Genomic DNA, 19,310 nt, shown 5'->3' with positions numbered 1-19,310 from the left:
CGGCATTACTATCTAGGTTAATTCAAACTTTAGATAGAAAATATTTGAAACCTATTCATCTTATTTTTGCATACCATGTGTTTTATTACAAAAGCTAATAGAGCAAGCCCTTTAGTATGTTATACTGTATAAATACTATTGTTTGTACAATTAAAGCATAGTTACATAGTTAATGTGACTCCCAAACCTCCACATAAGGTGGCTAGTTTAGACATAACAGTAGAGCACCCCCAGATGATATCCCAGAACATTCTTGTGGATAACCAACTTATACAAAACTGCAAAGTTGATCTTGGCATTCTTTCACTCTCCTATTTGGTAGCTTATGTTTTCATGTATTGCTAAGCACTTTTTAAATTCTTCTTTATAGCCAGCAGAAATGAGAAAATGTCCAGCATCAATTATTATTAGAAAAATGCAAATCAAAACCAGAATGAGATACCATTTCATATCTGTGAGACTGGTCCATATTAAAAACAAACACAGAAACAAATGTGGATGTGGAGAAAGAGGAACTCTCTTACCCTTCTAGTGGGAAAGAATACTGATCGAGGCCCTTCCTGGTGGCACAGCTGGTTAAAGCGCAGCACTATGAAGCCGCAGCCGCTTCAGTACGAGTTTGATCCCCAGCCAGGAGGTGACCCACATGGCATGGCAGATCTCTCCTGACCCACCTGCTGCTCCTCTCAGCAGTGTACTTTGTCGAGTCAATTTGCCTATACTGCTTCCCACTTGTTTCTGGTGAATACTGCCCTTGCACCTCTGGCCAGTACCCCAGTTCTATATGCATAAATAATTAAAAAAAATATATACTGGTCCAGTCACTCTGGAAAGCTGTGTGACAAGTTCTCAGAACACTAAAAATGGATCTGCTATATGACCCAGCTATTATACTCCTAGGAATCCACACACAAAATCTAATTTAAAAGGAAACCTGCAACCCTGTTTATTGCAGCACTATTAATAGTAATCAAGGTGTGGAAACAATTAAAATGCCCCAGAACAGATGAATGTATCCAGATGTGGTATATATACACAGTGGAATACTACTCCAGTGGTCAAAAAACAAGCCCTTTGCAGCAACACTAATGGACCTGGAAGATTCAGATTATCCTAAACAAACTCAGTCATAAGGAAGGAGATAAATACCAGATGGTTTCTTATATGTGGAATATAAAAAGGGTCAAAGAGAAACCTTTAAATCTGACCAAAGATGCGAAACATCTAGGAGGTGTAGGAGAGGGGGAGTAGTGGGAATGAAGAGGGCGATACTACAAGGGACTTTGGAGCTAGACTACACGTGCTTTGGTGATAAGAGAACTGCAGTGACCACATCTGGGAGGAGAAATCATATACTGTTTAAAAAAATTAACAGTGATGTAGGAAAAAAGTACAAATATACTTTTAAAAAGTATGACAGATGAAATAGTAATCTTTTCATTGAGTCAGTAGTCATTCAGTTATGTGAATCTCCACTGCTTTTGTTTTCCTGATTTATTTCTTTTATACCACTGCTATCAGAGAAGATGCTTGCTGTGTTAGTCTTCATGAATGTCCTAACACTTGTTTTGTGACAACATGAGGTCTACCCTGGAGGATGTTCCATGTATACTTGAGAAAATTGTGTACACAGCTTTTTTATAGTTCATTATCCTAAAATGTCAATTAAGCCCATATAATCTAATTATTTGCTTTAAGCCATTAAGCAAATTAAGTTCTGTTTCCCCTCCTCTCTCTTCCCATTCGGAAATACCCATTTTTATGATGTTGCCTTTTCTAATGGTGTTGGACAGTTCTCAAAATGTTATTCTTTTATTCATTTTTCTTCCTTTGGGTTCTTAGTGCATCTTCAAGGTCATCTCTTTAATCTCTTCTGCTTCCCTAGATTTGTTGAGAATTTTCTCTATCCAATTGACCTTGCACCTGTTTTTTTTTTTTCTGTTCATTAATGTTCTTTTAGGGGATATTAATTTTGAGTTTTTATATTTTGATTAAGGTTCTTTGTTTCCTTCCACTTATTTCAATTCTCTTACAGCAATTTTGAGCTCTGTATCTGATAGGAAGAAAAGATCTGTGTCTTTGTGATTGGGTTCCCAAAAGTTATCTTCTTGTGACATATTCCTATGAGCATTACAATACCCATGTGTTGTATTTTTATGTCTTCCCATTTTGCTGCTTTTGGGTTTGCTTTTGATTTATTTATTTTTTAATAAGGTATCCTTAGCAATAACTTATGAGTTTGCAGAATTTCTACTTTTCTAGCAGGTGACACTTTTGGTTTATTTTTAAGCTTTCCCTGGTTTTGGTTTTTGATAGTTGGCCCTTACAGGCTTCTATACATTGTCAAGCAGACCTCATCTATACCTGCTGAGTAGGGTGTCAGGGAGAACAATGAGGTTGTCCAATTGCTAGTGAGTTTTTGAGGGGGCAGGAGGCTTGTGTTTTCTGGCACCACTGATCACCTTTCTCTCTGGGGTTCCATCCCATGTTCCTGCAGTCTGCATGCAGCTAACATAGTTCACAAGTTTGTCCAGAAGTACAATGCGATTTCAACAGAAAATATAAGAGAAAAATCCTCTTCCAGTTCCCTCCAGGGGAGGGATGAGGAACTATTTTGAAATAATGTAGCACAATATCCTTGGGAATATTTCAAACAGTGTTGCTACTACTCTGAACATTATGTCTCCAGTTACACAGGGTGCAAGAATGGGCTGGAGCTGATCTTATGAGTCATTGAACTGATCTGCTACTTTTACATTCTTGGGTAGACTTAACATAAAATTGAATCATTTAAAAATGTCTAAAAAGCTTTACAGCGAGTTTCTTTTTCCAACCACCACTATAGGCTGATAGAAGGTGCACTAGTAATAGTTACAGAACAAAATAATGTTTATCATTTTGTCAGTGCTTTGAATCCACTAACCATTTCAACTTGGGTTCACTTGGCAGGTTTGGTACAAAAGCCAAAGTCGTGCATTTCCTGGGACGAGTCAAGCCATGGAGTTATACTTATGATCCCAAATTAAAAAGTGTCAGAAGTGAGTCTCATGATCCCACCATGACTCATCCAGAGTTTCTCAACCTATGGTGGGACATCTTTACCACCAACATTCTACCTCTGCTTCAACAGTTTGGCCTTGTCAAAGACACCTACTCATACTTAAATGTGGTAGGTTTTTTTTTTTTTCTTTTCTTTTAGGTTATTTAGCTGTATTACTTTTTAAGTTGGCATATCATTCGAGATGGAGTAGTTTGTGGTTATTTTAAGATCAAAGCTTTAATGGAAAGAAAATGTCCATTACAAAAGGGAGAAATACTACTAGCAAAGAACTAAAACAGAAGTTTGTTTTGTGGGGAATTTCATTAAATTTGAAAGCATAAGAAAAATTATTTTGAGGTTTTAATATACATCCATATCTTGTAACTATAAAATTCAAAACCCAGTGTCCTATGAAAATATTCTAAAATTACTCCTAAAGTTGTAGTCTAGAAAAGAATGAATGCCCCATTTCATGTTTTAGAAGCTACATTTAAATATAGCTGTTCTACCATTTGCTTAGGAAAGTATAAATTATAATAATGTAAGCATACAAATGCTCTTCTAGGATTTGCCATATTTGTACTCTTGTGGTTATATAGGATATTGGAAAAAATTTCCTTGTGAAAGATTGCGTATTAACATCATAATACTTTAGCATCTTTTTTGACATTAAAGGTTCTTCTGAAATTTATTCTTGAAAGAATTGGAAGGGGATGAGAAATTAAACATTTATGTTAAATATTAAGATATAAAGAAGAGAACTGAATGTATAATTATAATCAAGTCTAACTCATCCATTGCTGCCATTATAAACGACAATGGGGTTATAAGAGATCCTTTGATAAGAGAACAGTAGTATGGTGAAGATAGAAATGGACGTTTAGTATTGTATGTGCCCTAATTCTTAATCATGCACATCTGAAACCTTTAAGATAAAATGCAGTTTCTTCAATTAATAAAAAGAATAGTTCTTCCTTTTAGTATGGTATTACCATTTCACACATTAGCTTTTATGCCAAAATATCAAAAGGAGAATGGAAAAACATGTTCTTAATTCTAAGTGCTTTTATGGACTATCAATTAATAATTGTACATAACTGAAAATAATGCCTGATACAATCTGATTATGAAAATTTAGCAATTCTATTTAACCCTTACAACCACTCTGCCAAATAAATGTTGTTAATAGTGCCCTCTTACAGGTAAATTAAAGAACTTACATAACTTTTCTTAGTTATATAACAGACTAGTCAAAATCAGACTGGGACTCTAATTCAGGCCTGATAAACGAAGGATTTCCTTATGTTGTCTCAACTGTAATACAGTTCCATTCAGCCTACTCAAATACCTTTTAGTTCCAGTATATTTAAATACATAATATACTCTTAGGCTTAAACACTTACACATGTTAAAAAACAAGTAATAAAAAAAATTTGTCCTACCACTTTATTAAAAACAGTACTTTTATATAATTGCCTTTTTTCTCTGCTAACATTGCTAGTACCTTCTCACCTCAGAGTTTTTTTTAAAGATTATTTTATATTTTATAGTACTATCTATATGTAATGACAATTGAATTTAATGTTGAGTAGATTTTCTCCATTTCCTGCACATTTACTTACCTTGTTCCTTCCCCAATCCAAGGACTGAGGATTATGAACCAAGAAAATATGAAGATGGGAATTGAAACAGTTCAAAACTAATAAGCAAATTAAGCTAACAGAAGCTACAAGAATAGATGCACCTTGATAATAAGCTTGAACAGGCAGATAAGTTTGGTGCAGTCTTAAACCATTTAGCTTTCTTTTGCTTTTAGAATGTGACAGCTTGTGTATGTGGTGTGGCTCTGTGGTTAGGTTTTATCTAAAGCTCAGCCAATGCAGTACCATTTTGTTTAAGTTCTCAACCTTTCTGAGCCCACACAGATCAAGAATTTGTTAGACTTGTGTTTCCTGGTCCATCCATCTTACACTTTCTAATAAACTGTTTGCAGCTTTCAGACTTGGTCTATACACTGGCTTTCTCTTGTGGCTTCTGTAGAAAGGTATGCAGAACTTAAACATTAACCCTAATTACTTTGTTCTCCCAATGTCTTCACTGAGTCAAGAAATCTTCATTTTGTTAGGAAAAAAATCATATGACTTGTATCTGTGTCTTTTTTGTTTGTTTCATGTAATATTTTCAGTTTTTACTACTCTGCATGATAATTCATCCTGACTTTTCTCACCTTATACTGCATTCTTTTAAATGCTATGATTTTCAGGTCTCAAGGAATCTCTGATTATGTTCTCCTTTCTAGGGAGATATTTCAGGAGCCATGTCACATCTGTCCCTTGGAGAGATCCCAGCTATGGCACAACCTTTTGTATCCTCAGAAGAACGGAAGGAGCGATGGGAACAGGGCCAGGCTGATTACCTGGGAGCAGATTCCTTTGACAACATCAAAAGAAAACTTGACACTTACCTTCAGTAGAAACACTGCGAGATTTTCCTGTGGACACACCCACTTTACAGGCTCTTGTTCCTGATACTTAGTATCTAGAGCTGGTTTGGAAACGGTCTGTTACAATTGCTAGAGGCTTTCACTAAAGTTCATCAGATGAGGGGTTTTGGTAGGACAACAAGGTGTGAACTGTACACAAGTTGTGAAGTAGTAATTTTGTTAATATGAAACGTCCTGCCTTTCTAACCCTAGCCTTAATGCTCAGATGTTTCAGAAATTTAAATGATGCTGATTGCCAACATGTGGTAAGGGAAATTCAATATTCAGGCTATTGAAATGGCTATGTCAACTCTTAAAATATGCCAAGCCTGCTTCAAATTAGTCTCCCTTCAGAACAGGACATGGTTTCTGCCTCTTTGACCAGACTTGCATTTTAAATTGTCCAGAGGCAGCTAGAGTGATTGTAATTCAGCTTTCAGGTAGATTGTAATAACACTGCTAAGTGACCCCATAAATCAATCAATAAAAGATGCTAACCTATTTTAATTCCTAGTTTTAGTGTCTAAAGTTCTTCACCAGTTTTCATTGTATAATAAAGCAACATGCTAAAAATAAAATGCTTATTTAGTTCTGTATATCTGAAACAGCAGTATACCTTCTGATGGTTATTTGCAATGGCACACTGTATGAAAAAATAAAGACTTATTGCCATATCTGATTGTCTAATTAAGGCTCCCTGCCCCATTGAAAAAAAAAGTAGTAGGGCATTTTTCCATTATTTAATGTGTCAGTGTTTTAAAAACCAGAGTAAAACTTGACATTGTAAATATACTAAAAAAACTGATTTCTAGATTATCCAGAGATACTTTAAAATTTAGAGTTCTCCAAAGATGATGATGGATCTGATAGGTGGAGGAAAATGAAGTAAAATCTATTTAATCTGTCACCCACACTGTATTTCTATTAAGAAATGGGTACTACAATTTTAAACTACTATAAGCTTGAAATCAGCATACTCAACAATCTTCCTGGACTATTAGAATCAGTACTGCACCCAGTATCTTTTAGTGTTTTATTTATGACTTACAATAATAGAATAAAACATTTATTAAATGTACAAATGATTCTAGGTTGCAGGGATGGCATGCTGGAGAAGGGAACGATTAAGTCTAAAATGACTGTTTAAAACTAAAGTTCAGTAATCAGAAATTACTGGAAAGAAACATTACAAAAGATGACAAAAAGAAGCATTGTGAACAAGCTGTAACAGTTTTTATGACCTGTTGGTCAATGGCACCCTCCTTTACTTCCATAATATCCTATTGGTTACACAGGGGAACCCATTCAACATAGGGGTATGGAAACCTGGAATCAAGAATGATTGTGACCATCTCTATAGCAGCTGATTACTACAAAAGCTCAAAAAGAACCTGAGGAATTACCTAAAATTATAAAATGTTAAATGATAAAATAAAATAAGCTATAGTATCTGGACTGGTGGAACACTACCAAAGATTTTTAAGTGCCTCCAGGTGCTGTGGTACAAAGACCTCTCATATACTCCTAGTATAACAATCTCCACAATGGATAGTATGAACTGAAGTCTTCCAGTGAAAACCCAATGCATTAAAAATCTGGCTAAACTGAAATTCTTTACAGTATAATATATGTAATGTTATACAGTATAATACATGTAATGTTATACAGTAACACACAGATGAACCTTTAGAGTAAATTTCTGGACAGCCTAAAACAGTATAACCCCAAAGCTCATTTCAGCCCTGTTTTGCTTTTACCTTCCCCATCATAAAGATCTGTCTGGTCTCAAAGACATATTTGCACTTATTGCAGAAATAACTACCAAAATATTTATTAAATGTTGGTTTCACATTAAGCACAACTTGAGCTAACATACACACTGGTGACAGAAAATACCGTTATTCATTCCACAAGTACTAAGTACCTGCCATATCACACACATGATGTGACAGGCATTGGAAACACAGGCAGTTCAGAATAGGCATAGTTCCTTATAATCTTATAGGAAACTGACCAAAAAAGCTAACAAATATGAACTATACTAAGTACACTGACATTAATGTGGGAAGTCCAATTTAGGGTAGTCTGGAAAGACTTTCTCAGATGGAAATTAAGCCAAAAGAGGTTCTGAGATAGTCAAAAGGGTAAGGAGAAGGAAGAATATTCTTTCTAGAGGGAAGTGTATAAAGCAAAGTCCCTGGAATAGGCAAGAACCTGGTGGAAGTAAAGGATTTTAAGACGGCATGGAGAGGTGGGGAGTGACTTTGCAGGCTCATTTATGGAGTTCAGGCTTCATTATAATTCTACAGCAAGTGACTGAGGTTTTATTAATGTAATTTGTATTTTTATTAATGGGAAATTGTAAACACAAAAATAAGCACAATACTGTAAAGAACTCCCATCATTCAGCTTCAGCAATTGTTTCACATTTACATTCCCATCAATTCTCCCCCACCTCAGATTATTTGGAAGCAAATCCTTGGTAATTTTTATGAAAATATTCCCGTATCTTAAAAACCTAAGGATACAAGAAAATTATCACACCAAAAATGTATCAATAGTAAATGTCCTCCATTACTTTTTATTTGTACTTTGTTGTTAAGATACAAGGCAGGCCCATATCACTGATAAAGTTGTTTCCTCACCCTCGCTTTTTCTTAATTTCCTTGCAATTTGTTAAAAGAAACCAGATTTTTGTTTCATAGTCCTTCATTTATCATTTGCAGTGATTGCAATTTGATGTCTCCTTGTTCTATATTCCTATACACTGACTTGGAGGACCAGTCAGATTAGGATTTTTTTTTTTCTTGAGGTGGGGGAGCAATTCTTTGTAAGTGGTGGTACTGCCAAATCTCATGATTTTTTCTGAATTGGTGATCACTGCCTAGATACGTAATTTCATTGATTGCAGAAATGATCATGCTCACTTATTAGCTGATATATTTTTAAATAGCCACCACTTGGTTATCCTGAGGTTATATTTTTAAATAGCCACCACTTGGTTATCCTGAGGTTAAATTTTCTATAGAAAAGGTAGGTTAAATGCTTTCAATCATGAATATAACAAAACAAGAAACTGATGTCCTATCTTTTTTCAAAGGTAATTAAGGTTTCAAAAGATGTTGAAATCCCGAGTAATCATGAATGAATGAATTTCAGTTGTCTCGATCCATTGCCACTAAAGATGGTTGTCTTTGTGACTTACATTTTTAAGGACACTGCTTTTGCAATTGTTGGGAAAAACTTTGAATGAGGACATAAGAATTGATAGTAAAGTAAGTTAGTATACTCAAGTCGTCCTGGAGAGAAACAAGAGTAATGAAGCAGGTAAAGAAGTTGCTACTAGATTGGATGGATGTAAGAGTGAGGAAAAAAAGAGTAAAGATTAAAGGCTTGAGTAACTGTCTCCAACTTGACTGATCCTGAAAACAATGAAGACAATCATTTTTTTGGGCCTCATAACTACAGACTCTGATTCAATAGGTGTTGTTTGAAGGCCACAGTATCTCCACTCCAGATAATTATCACCTACTCCAGGTGACTCTAACCCAAATCATGTTTGAGAATCACTTCGTACATTAAGGAAGTATTTACACTAAATACAACATGGAATCAAGTTTTTGTTAGAACAATGAAGAGGTGAAGTGTTTGTTGCATATCAGGGGACTTAACTTCTAATTAGTGAAGAATTTTCAAAAGACAAACTCAGCTCCTTGAGTGGTACTGGAAACATTACCATATAACATCTATAAATATAATTATGCAGTTTTACCTTTTTAATGTCACTGAGACTTGGGGCATGCTAAGCAAGACTTGGCTCCTTAAGTAAAATAGTTTGCCATGGGTTGCTTTTTTTTCCTGCTTTTGTATTATTACAAATACAAAAATGGATTGCAATCCATTTTTATACTTGGGTAATGTTATTTGATAACATTTCTCTGAGTTTCAGATGCTGAAATTCAATCTCCTTTATGTAAAAACAATCTGTAAGAAAGCAAAAAGAGGAAAGAGAATATTAGATATTTACATCTCAATTCTCATCTCAATCCTATGATGAATATATACTATCCTCATGTTTTGCAAAGAAGGTAGTAATTTGCAAAGGTATTCGATTCAAATAATTGCTCTAACTTCAAAGGTGTGCTTTGGACAAACATATGGTCAAAACAGATAATGAAATCCAAGAAAATGCAGAAGTCAGAGAAATGCTTTATAGTCAGAAATGCAGATACCATAAATCTGGGAAGTAACACAATGGAAAACCTTTCAGTTTGCTTGCTATGAATGGCCCTGAAATAGGATTTGGGAAATATCTTTTACATAGACATTCCTAATAAGGCATATGAAATTATATTTATAAAACTAAATGTATTAAGAAAAGCCAAAGATAAGTTGTGACTTTTGGTTCAGACACAATTCAGGCCTCACAACAAAGAAGCTTTCATACAATCCTATATATAAAACCAGCTTTCAATTATCTTACTAACCCAGAAATGGCAACACTTATATTGCTGTGAACTGTGAGGTACTCAAGGTCAACATAACTCTGTAAAGGTAAGGGCTCCTTGTGCTCTTAGTAGATCTACTGATCTATTTAAGTTTTTGAGATGCCATCTGTCGGTACTGTTTGCCTAAAACAAAATATATTAGCCAATGTTTATATGAGCTTAAATGCAGTCCTTTCCTAAGTCAAGTTATGAATTCAGTAGGTGGCCACTCTTTTGGTCAGAAGTCTTCCTGGCTTCTGAGTCCAGGGTTATGAACAGAAACCTAATTTTCAGATTTGCTATTATGACCTTGTGGTCATGCAATACGCAATCCAATTAAATGTATTTTGGAACTCCATCTATGTCAGAAGCAATCACTATATTTCAAAGATTTTTATTTTTCTACAATAAAATCTGGGGAGGGTAAAATCAAACATCGGTGTTACATTTTTTGTTCTGCAGTTTTTACACTGCATGAGAGAACTCTGAAGTAGAAAAACAATTTAAGTTTATTTAGTAAAGGCCACTTACGTTTAGAATCAGCAGAGGTGGAAACAACATGTGCATTAAGGCCTCAAGTTATGAATCTAGGAAGTTGTTGAACTAGGCTAGCAAATTTCCTTTTCTGTATGTTCTATGGATATACCAATTAAAATAAATTTTTTCAGGAAAAACTACATAATTATACTGTAAGTTCTTTCCAAGGGAATGTAGCTACCAACTATCACTAAATGAGATTTGTGAAAAGGCAAGAGTAAGATTACAAGAACTTATGTTAGTGGGGAGGAGGGGGGTCAATAAATCCTTTTTTTTAATCCCCTTGTAAATAATGGTGGGTATTGGCTACAAGATAAATTAGCCTATACAAAGGTCTGATCCACACCTTTGGAGATGACTGATTTCATCAAGGTCTATGATTCATGCATAAAGTGAATGCTTATCTTCATTTTCTATACACCTCTGTCTGCAGGAACCATGTCTTCTCTCACAAAACCAATTCTCATGAAATTTTAACTTCATTTTTAAGTGACCTCAGTGCTATTTTTAATTCACAAAGTATTTATTAGAAAATAGCCATCCTGTCTCCTACAAAAAGAAAAATTAAACATTTAGGAGGCTATATACTGGTTAATTTTCCTTTATTTTAAATAAACTAAGAAGTTGAAATGAGTTACTTAGTGTACATTACTTAACAAGATCTAATATCATTGCCAACTCTTTAATATCACCTCTGATTATACAATAGCCTCTAGGAATAATCTGAGCTTTCTGAATATGCAAACATGCTCTAGAAATTTTTGTTTTAACCACCATCTAAGAAATCATTTTGACATTTGCTGGCCTTCTAAATGATGTTCCTGTAGAGTCTAGTTCAAATTGGTTCAGGTTAATGGAGGTGGTGTGTGCTATATATACACATTAAAATTCTATTTTTTTCCACATAGAAATCAATTTTCATATTTAAAAGTTCAAATGTGTTTAAATGTTAGAAAAGTCAATTAGGGAAGTTAAATATGGAGTTTGAAAGTGATTTTAAAATACCCCATTTTAATTATTAAAGAGCTCTGACTGGGAATATGAAATCACTTACCCTTTCAAAAGGAGTAAATTATAGTTTCATATAGAAGACTGCTCTCCCTTATTATCATACAGTATGTTAATACTGTTTGTTTATAAAAAATTCTAATCAAGTTTCCTCTTTGAAATAGGAATCACTTCAGGAATGCATTCTAATCGTTATTTGGGTTTTTATTCAGAAGTACCAAACAAATGTGAGGTAGGTTTAACTACATACTTAAGGATAAATTAAATGCCTGTTTTTATACTCATTACAAATATTTTAAATATAGCTAAAAACTTCAAGTTAAAATGTTTTTAATTTTATGTCTTCCAAATCCTACCAAAACTTAAGTAGAAAAAAATAATCTAATGCTTTTGACATTCGCCAACAGAACACATACACTGCCTGAAGGTACTTTCATTGCTACTCACTGGTAGTAACAACAGGATTTTCTTGATTAACTATCTCCAATCTAGAGATATAATTACAGGAAAATTGACAAGAGAGTAAGACCTAGTAATGTCATGATAAATAATAGATAATCATAATTTTTACCGCCCCTTGTAAATGAGGAAATAAAATTGGAACCAATCTTTTGTAAGTTTAAGGCATTTAATAAAAATTTTGAAAAATACACTCCAATTTCTAAACAAAAATTCAACTGTTAATTGAGCAAAATAAAGGTGCTCAGAGTATAAGCAAATTATTACTCATAGTACTCCCTATGTATTGTCAGTAAAAATTATGTAATCAGTAAAAATTACATAATAAGCATCTTCAACAGAGGTGTAAAATTTTGAAAAGCTGTTTTTTTTTTTTTTTTTAGAAAAAGTAGTCATTAAAAGTATGGCACTGAGGAAGCTAATACATTTTTGAAACTTTTATTTATTTTAAACAAAATCCAGTTTAAACAACAAAAGTGAGTTTTAACCACAAGTGGGAACAATGTCTTCAAATATTTCTAAAGCTATTATCTACATAGTAATGAAAAATAATTAACAGCACAGCATAATGTCAGCATAATGTAAAGTTTTTATTCCAGTGGTTTATATATTTTTCATAGAAGAGTTAAATTTGTTGTTTTTTAACAGAACTGTTCAAAAACAAAGGTATTTTTTAAATGATTTTAATTGCCAAGCTATTATTATGAATGTGCTTAAAAAAAGACAAGTCTGGAAATGTTTTAGTAAAGTAAGTGAAATTTTCATCTTTACTGAGTTTGCCAAAGCTTTGTCTTTGTCAACAAAGTAGATTTAGATTTGTGTTGGTTTTGCTGAAAACTTCTTACATTTAATCTCCATAGAGACTGGTATAGAGATTCTGATCCTTAATTTTAGTGTAATGCCAGTCCTAGAAGTAAACAACTTGCTCCTAAAGCTAGGAAAATCAGTATCAGCAATCCACTCTCAACCATAAAGGAGGGCTAATGTTCTGTTTTATCAGCCCTTAAATGCTCCAGATTACTGTTCCCCTGAAACAAGAAAACAGGATAAGGGAGGGCTTATCTGTTGATACATTCAGCATATACCTAAAGAGATGTGCTCTATGCCACCTTCACTCTCCTTATCTTTTGGTCAAGTCACTTCTGACACTGTAAGGTAAAATATAGTGTTCTGAAGTCTGTATCATGAAATATGAAGCCTCTTTGCTATTGCATTATCTCTTCTTTGGATTAAAAATAAAAGTTCCCTTTAAGGAAATAACAGCACTGACTATCTTGACTGCTAGATTTTTAACTCTTCTTGTTTAAATGTGACTCAGAGTTATCTAGAATTCTGTGAGATTATGTAAAAAAAAAAAAAAAAACAAAACTAATTCTAGAGATAGATGTAAGGATCAATTACTTAAAAGTCCCAAAATTAAACCCTGATTCTAAACACAGTAACAAAATTTTCCATTCAGGATTAAGTGTAAGAGTTGTAAAAGATTTTGGAGGTCATCCAGCCCAACTTCCATCTAGGTTAACATACCTCTCACATATAGTAATTAGTCTTCTGAATTACAAAAATTTATAGTTTTTGTTTTTTTATAAAAAGCTACATAAATAAAAGTTATCTCTATATAGAAATACTTAGAAATTCCATAATTTAAATATTTAGGTCAAATTGAGAATTTGTTCCTTCTCATCCCTAGATTCTATTTACACACTAAATGTATCGAGTTACATTTAAACAATGAATAATAGTGCCACCTATAAAAGAAAACAGTGCTCTAACAGTCCTTAACTTTCAGAAAACTGCAAGATACTTATGTTTTATCTTAATGAAACTATTTTAAAAAAAAATAAAAGTAACTTGCCAGCCTGGACTTTGGTCTCTTATCAATGTTTAGTTCTGGAATGCAAATAGTTTTTTTGAAAATTCAATATAAGCAGTATTTTGTATATAGTATGTGTATATATTAGTAATTTGAATAAGGTAAAGCCACTGCATCAAAAAAATGAGAGGCATTCATGAATAAGCAAATTTATACAACATAGAAAATAACTCTTTATTTGGTCAAAAGTTTAAAAGATTTGACCTTCCTTGAAATATGAAAAAGCAGAGTACTTCAAAGATACATGAAAATACTCAGCATTGGTTAACATGAAAAACTGAGTAACAGTAAATTTTTTTCCTCAGAAAGTTTTTTAGGCCACAGTATATGTCAGAACTTGCTATTTGAAATATTAAAAATAGGTTCACATGTAGAAGAGATGTTATATCAGTAATACTCTTCATTGAAATAAAATGTCACATTCCATGTCTTATTTCTAAAACTATTTTTCTCATTTCCAAAACTTCTGTATATAGCCGATTAGACTGACCTTACCAACATCCCACAATTTATAAATCAATTAAAGTTCTGATTTCATTTATTTTAGCTTGTTTCATTTCATTAGCATTTGTCTTTTTAGTTCCAAAGGCTCCAGCTGCAAGTTCTCTCTTTGTGTTTTGTATTTTCAGCATGTTTTCTTCAACAGAGTCTTTCACAATGAACTTTAAAAAGAAAAGAAGAAAAAAAAAGTTAAATTAGTTAAGTACTTTTTAGGTCACAACTTTTTAAATCTAAGTTAAAAAATGAAATTTTGAGAAATGATAGAAATGTTAGTATATGATTAAATTTGCTTTCTTAATTTATTCAGCTTTCAAACACTATCAATAGTGATTATTACAAAATGTTTAGCTTAGAGATGAGCACTGATTTCTCCTATCACTCAGTATGGTTTTCTTGTATAAAAAGCTTCTTGTATAAGACTATGGATTTAAGGACCTAACTTTTATCTTATATCCCCATCACCAGACAAGAACAGCACACTAAAAAAAGAGCAAACTTTATAAGCAACTCTAAATGAAACAAATTTGGCATCACATTAAAAGTACTAAATGAGATTTTTCACATGAAAAATACAAGAATGAATCTAACTAGTATAATTAACTCATAACAGCAAAAAAAAATAAAAAGGAAAAAATGTGATCATTTCAACAGATGCTTAATAAGCATTTGGTAAAATGCAGTATTTAATACTAATCCCTGATTAAAAATATCCTCATTAACCTAAAAATAAATATCCTCAATCTTACCAAGGGTATCTGCTAGAAAATCCACCAGATTTAATGTAATACCGGAAAAGTACTCCCAACAAAGAAATCAAGGATGACCACTTACACACCTACTTATTCAGCAAGAGGTCTTAGTTACTGTAGTAATTCAACAAGTTGTTATAAAACATTACTGAACTATATAAAAGATTTAAATGAGAAAGATACATGATTTTTAAATGGAATTTGCTAATTTAAAACCAAAATCCAATACAAAAGTAGTAACTAATACAATTTTCAAAAACAGTAAAGTGAGTGCTTTGACTAAACACATAATACAGTGCCATAGCAGTCAGAAGGGTAGGGAAAACAAATCAATGCAACGAACACGTAATATATGACTTCAGTTTATGATAAAGGTGACATCTCAAAATAGGAAATTTTAAAAAAAAAGAGGGACTCTAAAAATTGGTGATGGAGATGATTCTTCATGTGAAAAAATAGTGAGACCTGCATCATGAACATAGACGATAACACTACTTCAAAAGAATCAGGTAAGTATTTTAAAATAATAAAGATTTTTGGTCTAAAGAAATACCTCAAATCTAGAAGCTATATTAAAAAACACTGTTTTAGTCAGAAAATTTCCTAATTTTTTCATAAAAAGCACACAAGTTCAAACACCAGCAAACACCTGGAGTTAACCATTTCCAATGTAAAACAACACTTAGAATCAGAATGTATGAAGGAGTCCTTTGTATTATAAAAAGCTATGTTTGTACTACTTTACGAAACTAGGCAAAAAGGTATAAACAAATTCACAGAAAAAAAATACAGATGACAAATGTGTGAATTATATGTAAGGACTTAGGTAAATACAAAGAAGGGCAAAGGGCACTTTGTTGGTCTTGATATAAACCTTATTTTCTATCATCCTCATACATCAAGAATTTGAAATTTAGAACTCCAGATTTTCTAATATCTTCTAAGGTAATGCCTGTTATAGTATTGAAGTGGCTAAATAAATCATCCATTATGCAGTTACTAAGATTGGGTTTGTAGAGTAGATTCAGACAGAAAGTACAAGAGGAAGTTACTAGTGCTGAGAGAAGGAATGGTATGCTCTAAAAGGTACATTCTTAGTTTGAGAATGATGGAAAAGTTCTGGCTACAGATGGTGATGACTGCACAATAAAGTGAATGAACCCAATGAACTATACACTTAAAAACAGTTAAAATGGTAAATTATGTGTATAGGAAAAAAAGGAATGTGCTTTACCTAAATGAACTCTACTTGTAGTTTCTAATATATACTGTTAAAGGAAGACAAAACATGTTCCATAATAAAAATATGATGATCTTAGTTATATCTTACTTAAATTTCTTTAAGGAGACATAAATATGAATGAATGTAAACACAGAAAAAGGGCACTCTAAATAGCATATATTGAACTATTGATTACTGCTTTCTCTAAGAAGAATAAAGGTGAGGTGACCATGTATTACTCTGTTTCATTACATTTCAATCTTTTATAATAATATATAGGAATTTGTATGGTTAAAAAAAAAAACTTCAACCTAATTTTGAAATACATTATTTAAACTCACTTTTGTGATGATAACTTCTTGTTTCTGGCCAAGTCTATGGCATCTGTCAAAGCACTGATCTTCAGCAGCTGGATTCCAAGCCTAACAAAAGCATAATTGATTTATTACCATCCTTATCGATCGACTATTCTGCAAGTCCTTCCATTTCTGTATTATTCACCTTTTACTACTGAAATTTTTCTGACTAAATTTAGATACTGACATTATAAACACACTGTAAGAAAAAATCTACTACCCACCCCATGAACCCTATCACTACTGTGGGAGATAGGTATTCTCCTCCATCATTTCACTCCCCTGCTTCTACTACCTAATACAAGGCCTGATACTTGTTGCCACTGGTTAATAAGATAGTATCTATTTTTCCATTTTAAAGTAGACCTATGTATGTGCAACAGAAATAACATTTCCACATCCTTTTAGGTTACTTAGTTAATATTAGAAAAGACATGTTATTGAGTCCTTTCATGAAGTTTTCTTCCATTTTTTTCTGACCACCTTTGGATCCTCTTATTTTCATTCACTTACTAACCACAAAAAAAAAGGTTTCAGGAGTAGTCAGAAGACCTAAAATTATTTAAGACTTTTTAAAATGTAAACTTGATTTAATTTTATTAGTTTGACTTCAAAATTCAACTAAAATAGCTAATTAACAAAGGCATTACTATCGATTTAGTCTTAAAGAACAAAACAAGCAATGAAAAAGCAATGAAAAACAAGGTGTAGAGATCATCAGTCTAGAAAGACAAGAGGTTAAGTGGCTTTGAAATAGGAACTCTCCGGATAGAGATAATTATAGTTTTAAAATGATACTAGGGGATGATTCTTGAAGCTGAACATAAGGTGTTTTGGGGGCAAATATACATAAAAATAGAAACAAAATAATAAATGGGTATGTAGATGACAAGTTTAGTATGTAATTTATACTTAGGCTGTTATTTTCTTCCTTCTTTTTAAGTTTCCTTCAGATTTAGGGAAAAGGAAAATTTACTATCACCTTCTGTAATTTGGGTTAGGGGCTGGCTATTCTTTGGCATAGAAGTTAGAAATAAGGATATAATTATGATTTTCTAAAACTGGCAGAAATATTTTATAATTCATATTTCAAACCTTTATATCAAGAGACCAAACAAAATTCTCCCTTCTGTTGGTTATATTTTGCTAAGAACCTTATGAGCTGGCAAGGTACATCTAAGTGTGATGAACAAAATTTATCTTGTGATAACATAAAATAATAGCTAATAGCTCCATTCTTACACTTAGTGACTAAGCAATCAACTAGCTTTAGCAAAGGTTCATAACAGAAAAGCAAAACAAAACCTAATTTCTTTTCAAGACAGACACCATGAGAAAGAAATGATTTTCATGAGCAAACTTTTTTACTGAATCTGCATCTTATGTTCCTGAAACCAGGCCTTTTTTTCTCCTCTGCCAAACCCCCCTTTCTGCAGATTAATTTAAAAAGTGCATGGGCTGACTCGTGTTTTTTTGGAACTAAGGTCAAAGAGGTAAGGCATCACATCTGGCTGGTTTTTGTACCACTAGATGTTTTCCAGGTTAGTGAACACAGGGCATTTTGGGAGCAACAACAAAATACCACCTAAAAATAGAAACAAAATAATAAAATGTGTATTTGGAGTAGCCCCTGTATTTGTCCTTTTCAGTCACTTTCCAGAAGGGGAACTGAGGCTTTCGGCTGGACCCGTCTTGCAAGCTCATGGACACTTTCTCAAAGCTGTATAGGAAAGAGGGACTATCCCAGACGTTATACTTCTAGCCTTCTGGAAAAATGATGAGTATCTCCCAGATGCTGGGGCAAGAGGCAAACCACTTTTAAGGCAAATGTTCGCTAAAGGAAGGTGGCAGTAAAAGTTTTTCTTTAAGGAATGGCTGAGTAAAAAGGGAGTGTGAATGCCAGATCCTCCTCCACCTTTGAGGGAGGAGGAAACACATGGTCAGGGTTTACCCCCATCCACTGGTTGGGCTCAGTATCTGGAACATTTTTATCAGGGCTAATTCTTTTCCCTCCAGATGTAATTTTGGTGGATCAAGTATTTAAAGTCAATAACTGGCATCAGAATACAGGTTTATTATTAAAAAATGTAATTTAAGATCAGTCTGATGCACAGGGCTCACTGTATTGAAAGGAGCACTGAACTTACACATTCTCTTTCAAGATACACTACTTTCCTCAAACCTCCAATTGTTCATTTACTCAGACTCTCCCTGGTTTTTGTTTGTATCTAGAAGGTATTGTGCTTAAGTAAAATAAGCCTGACAGAAAAAGACAAATGCCATATGATTTCACCCATACATATGGGTGTGCCTGAATAATAAAAATGAAAAGATAAATACATTCAAGGATCCTCCCTGGTGGTGCAGTAGGTTAAAGCACCGCATTAAGAAGCTAAAGCCAGTTCAGCATGAGTTCAATCCCCACCCCAGAGGTGATCCACATGGCGTGGCAGACCTCTCTTGACCCACCCACTGCTCTCTTAGGTAGTGTACTTCATTGATCTGTCTGTTCTGCCCCCCACTCCTGTCTCTGGTGAATCCTCTCACCACCCCTGCACCTCTGGCCTATACCTCAGTTCTATATGCATAAATAAAT

At 33.4% G+C, this 19,310-nt stretch overlaps 2 protein-coding genes across 4 annotated transcripts in view; one reads left to right on the top strand and one right to left on the bottom strand.

Moving 5' to 3' along the window:
* Positions 1 to 6,196, top strand: part of GYG1 (glycogenin 1) — a 111,883-nt gene extending 105,687 nt beyond the window's left edge. Inside the window, exons 15-17 of the mRNA XM_012724766.1 lie at positions 2,950 to 3,169; positions 5,034 to 5,084; positions 5,340 to 6,196. Of these exons, the coding sequence (XP_012580220.1) occupies positions 2,950 to 3,169; positions 5,034 to 5,084; positions 5,340 to 5,513 (445 nt within the window). The 3' untranslated portion in view covers positions 5,514 to 6,196. The remainder of the gene's footprint in view (positions 1 to 2,949; positions 3,170 to 5,033; positions 5,085 to 5,339) is intronic.
* Positions 6,197 to 6,282: 86 nt separating this feature from the next.
* The window catches only part of HLTF (helicase-like transcription factor), a 54,415-nt gene continuing 41,387 nt past the window's right edge, over positions 6,283 to 19,310 (bottom strand). For 2 of the 3 annotated variants that reach the window (XM_012724862.1, XM_004682122.2), the window contains exons 24-26: positions 16,700 to 16,780; positions 14,377 to 14,548; positions 6,283 to 9,506 (exon numbers count right to left, since the gene is read on the bottom strand). In XM_012724862.1, coding sequence (XP_012580316.1) covers positions 14,396 to 14,548; positions 16,700 to 16,780 — 234 coding nt within the window. In that variant the 3' untranslated portion in view covers positions 6,283 to 9,506; positions 14,377 to 14,395. The remainder of the gene's footprint in view (positions 9,507 to 14,376; positions 14,549 to 16,699; positions 16,781 to 19,310) is intronic. The other variant, XM_012724861.1, reaches the window with a different exon arrangement.

The sequence above is a fragment of the Condylura cristata genome, unplaced genomic scaffold, assembly GCF_000260355.1.
Source record: "Condylura cristata isolate star-nosed mole 26May11 unplaced genomic scaffold, ConCri1.0 scaffold00014, whole genome shotgun sequence".
NCBI classification, from domain to species: domain Eukaryota; kingdom Metazoa; phylum Chordata; class Mammalia; order Eulipotyphla; family Talpidae; genus Condylura; species Condylura cristata.
Note: the sequence above shows the minus strand (reverse complement) of the source record. Positions and strands in the feature narration are given on the sequence as shown.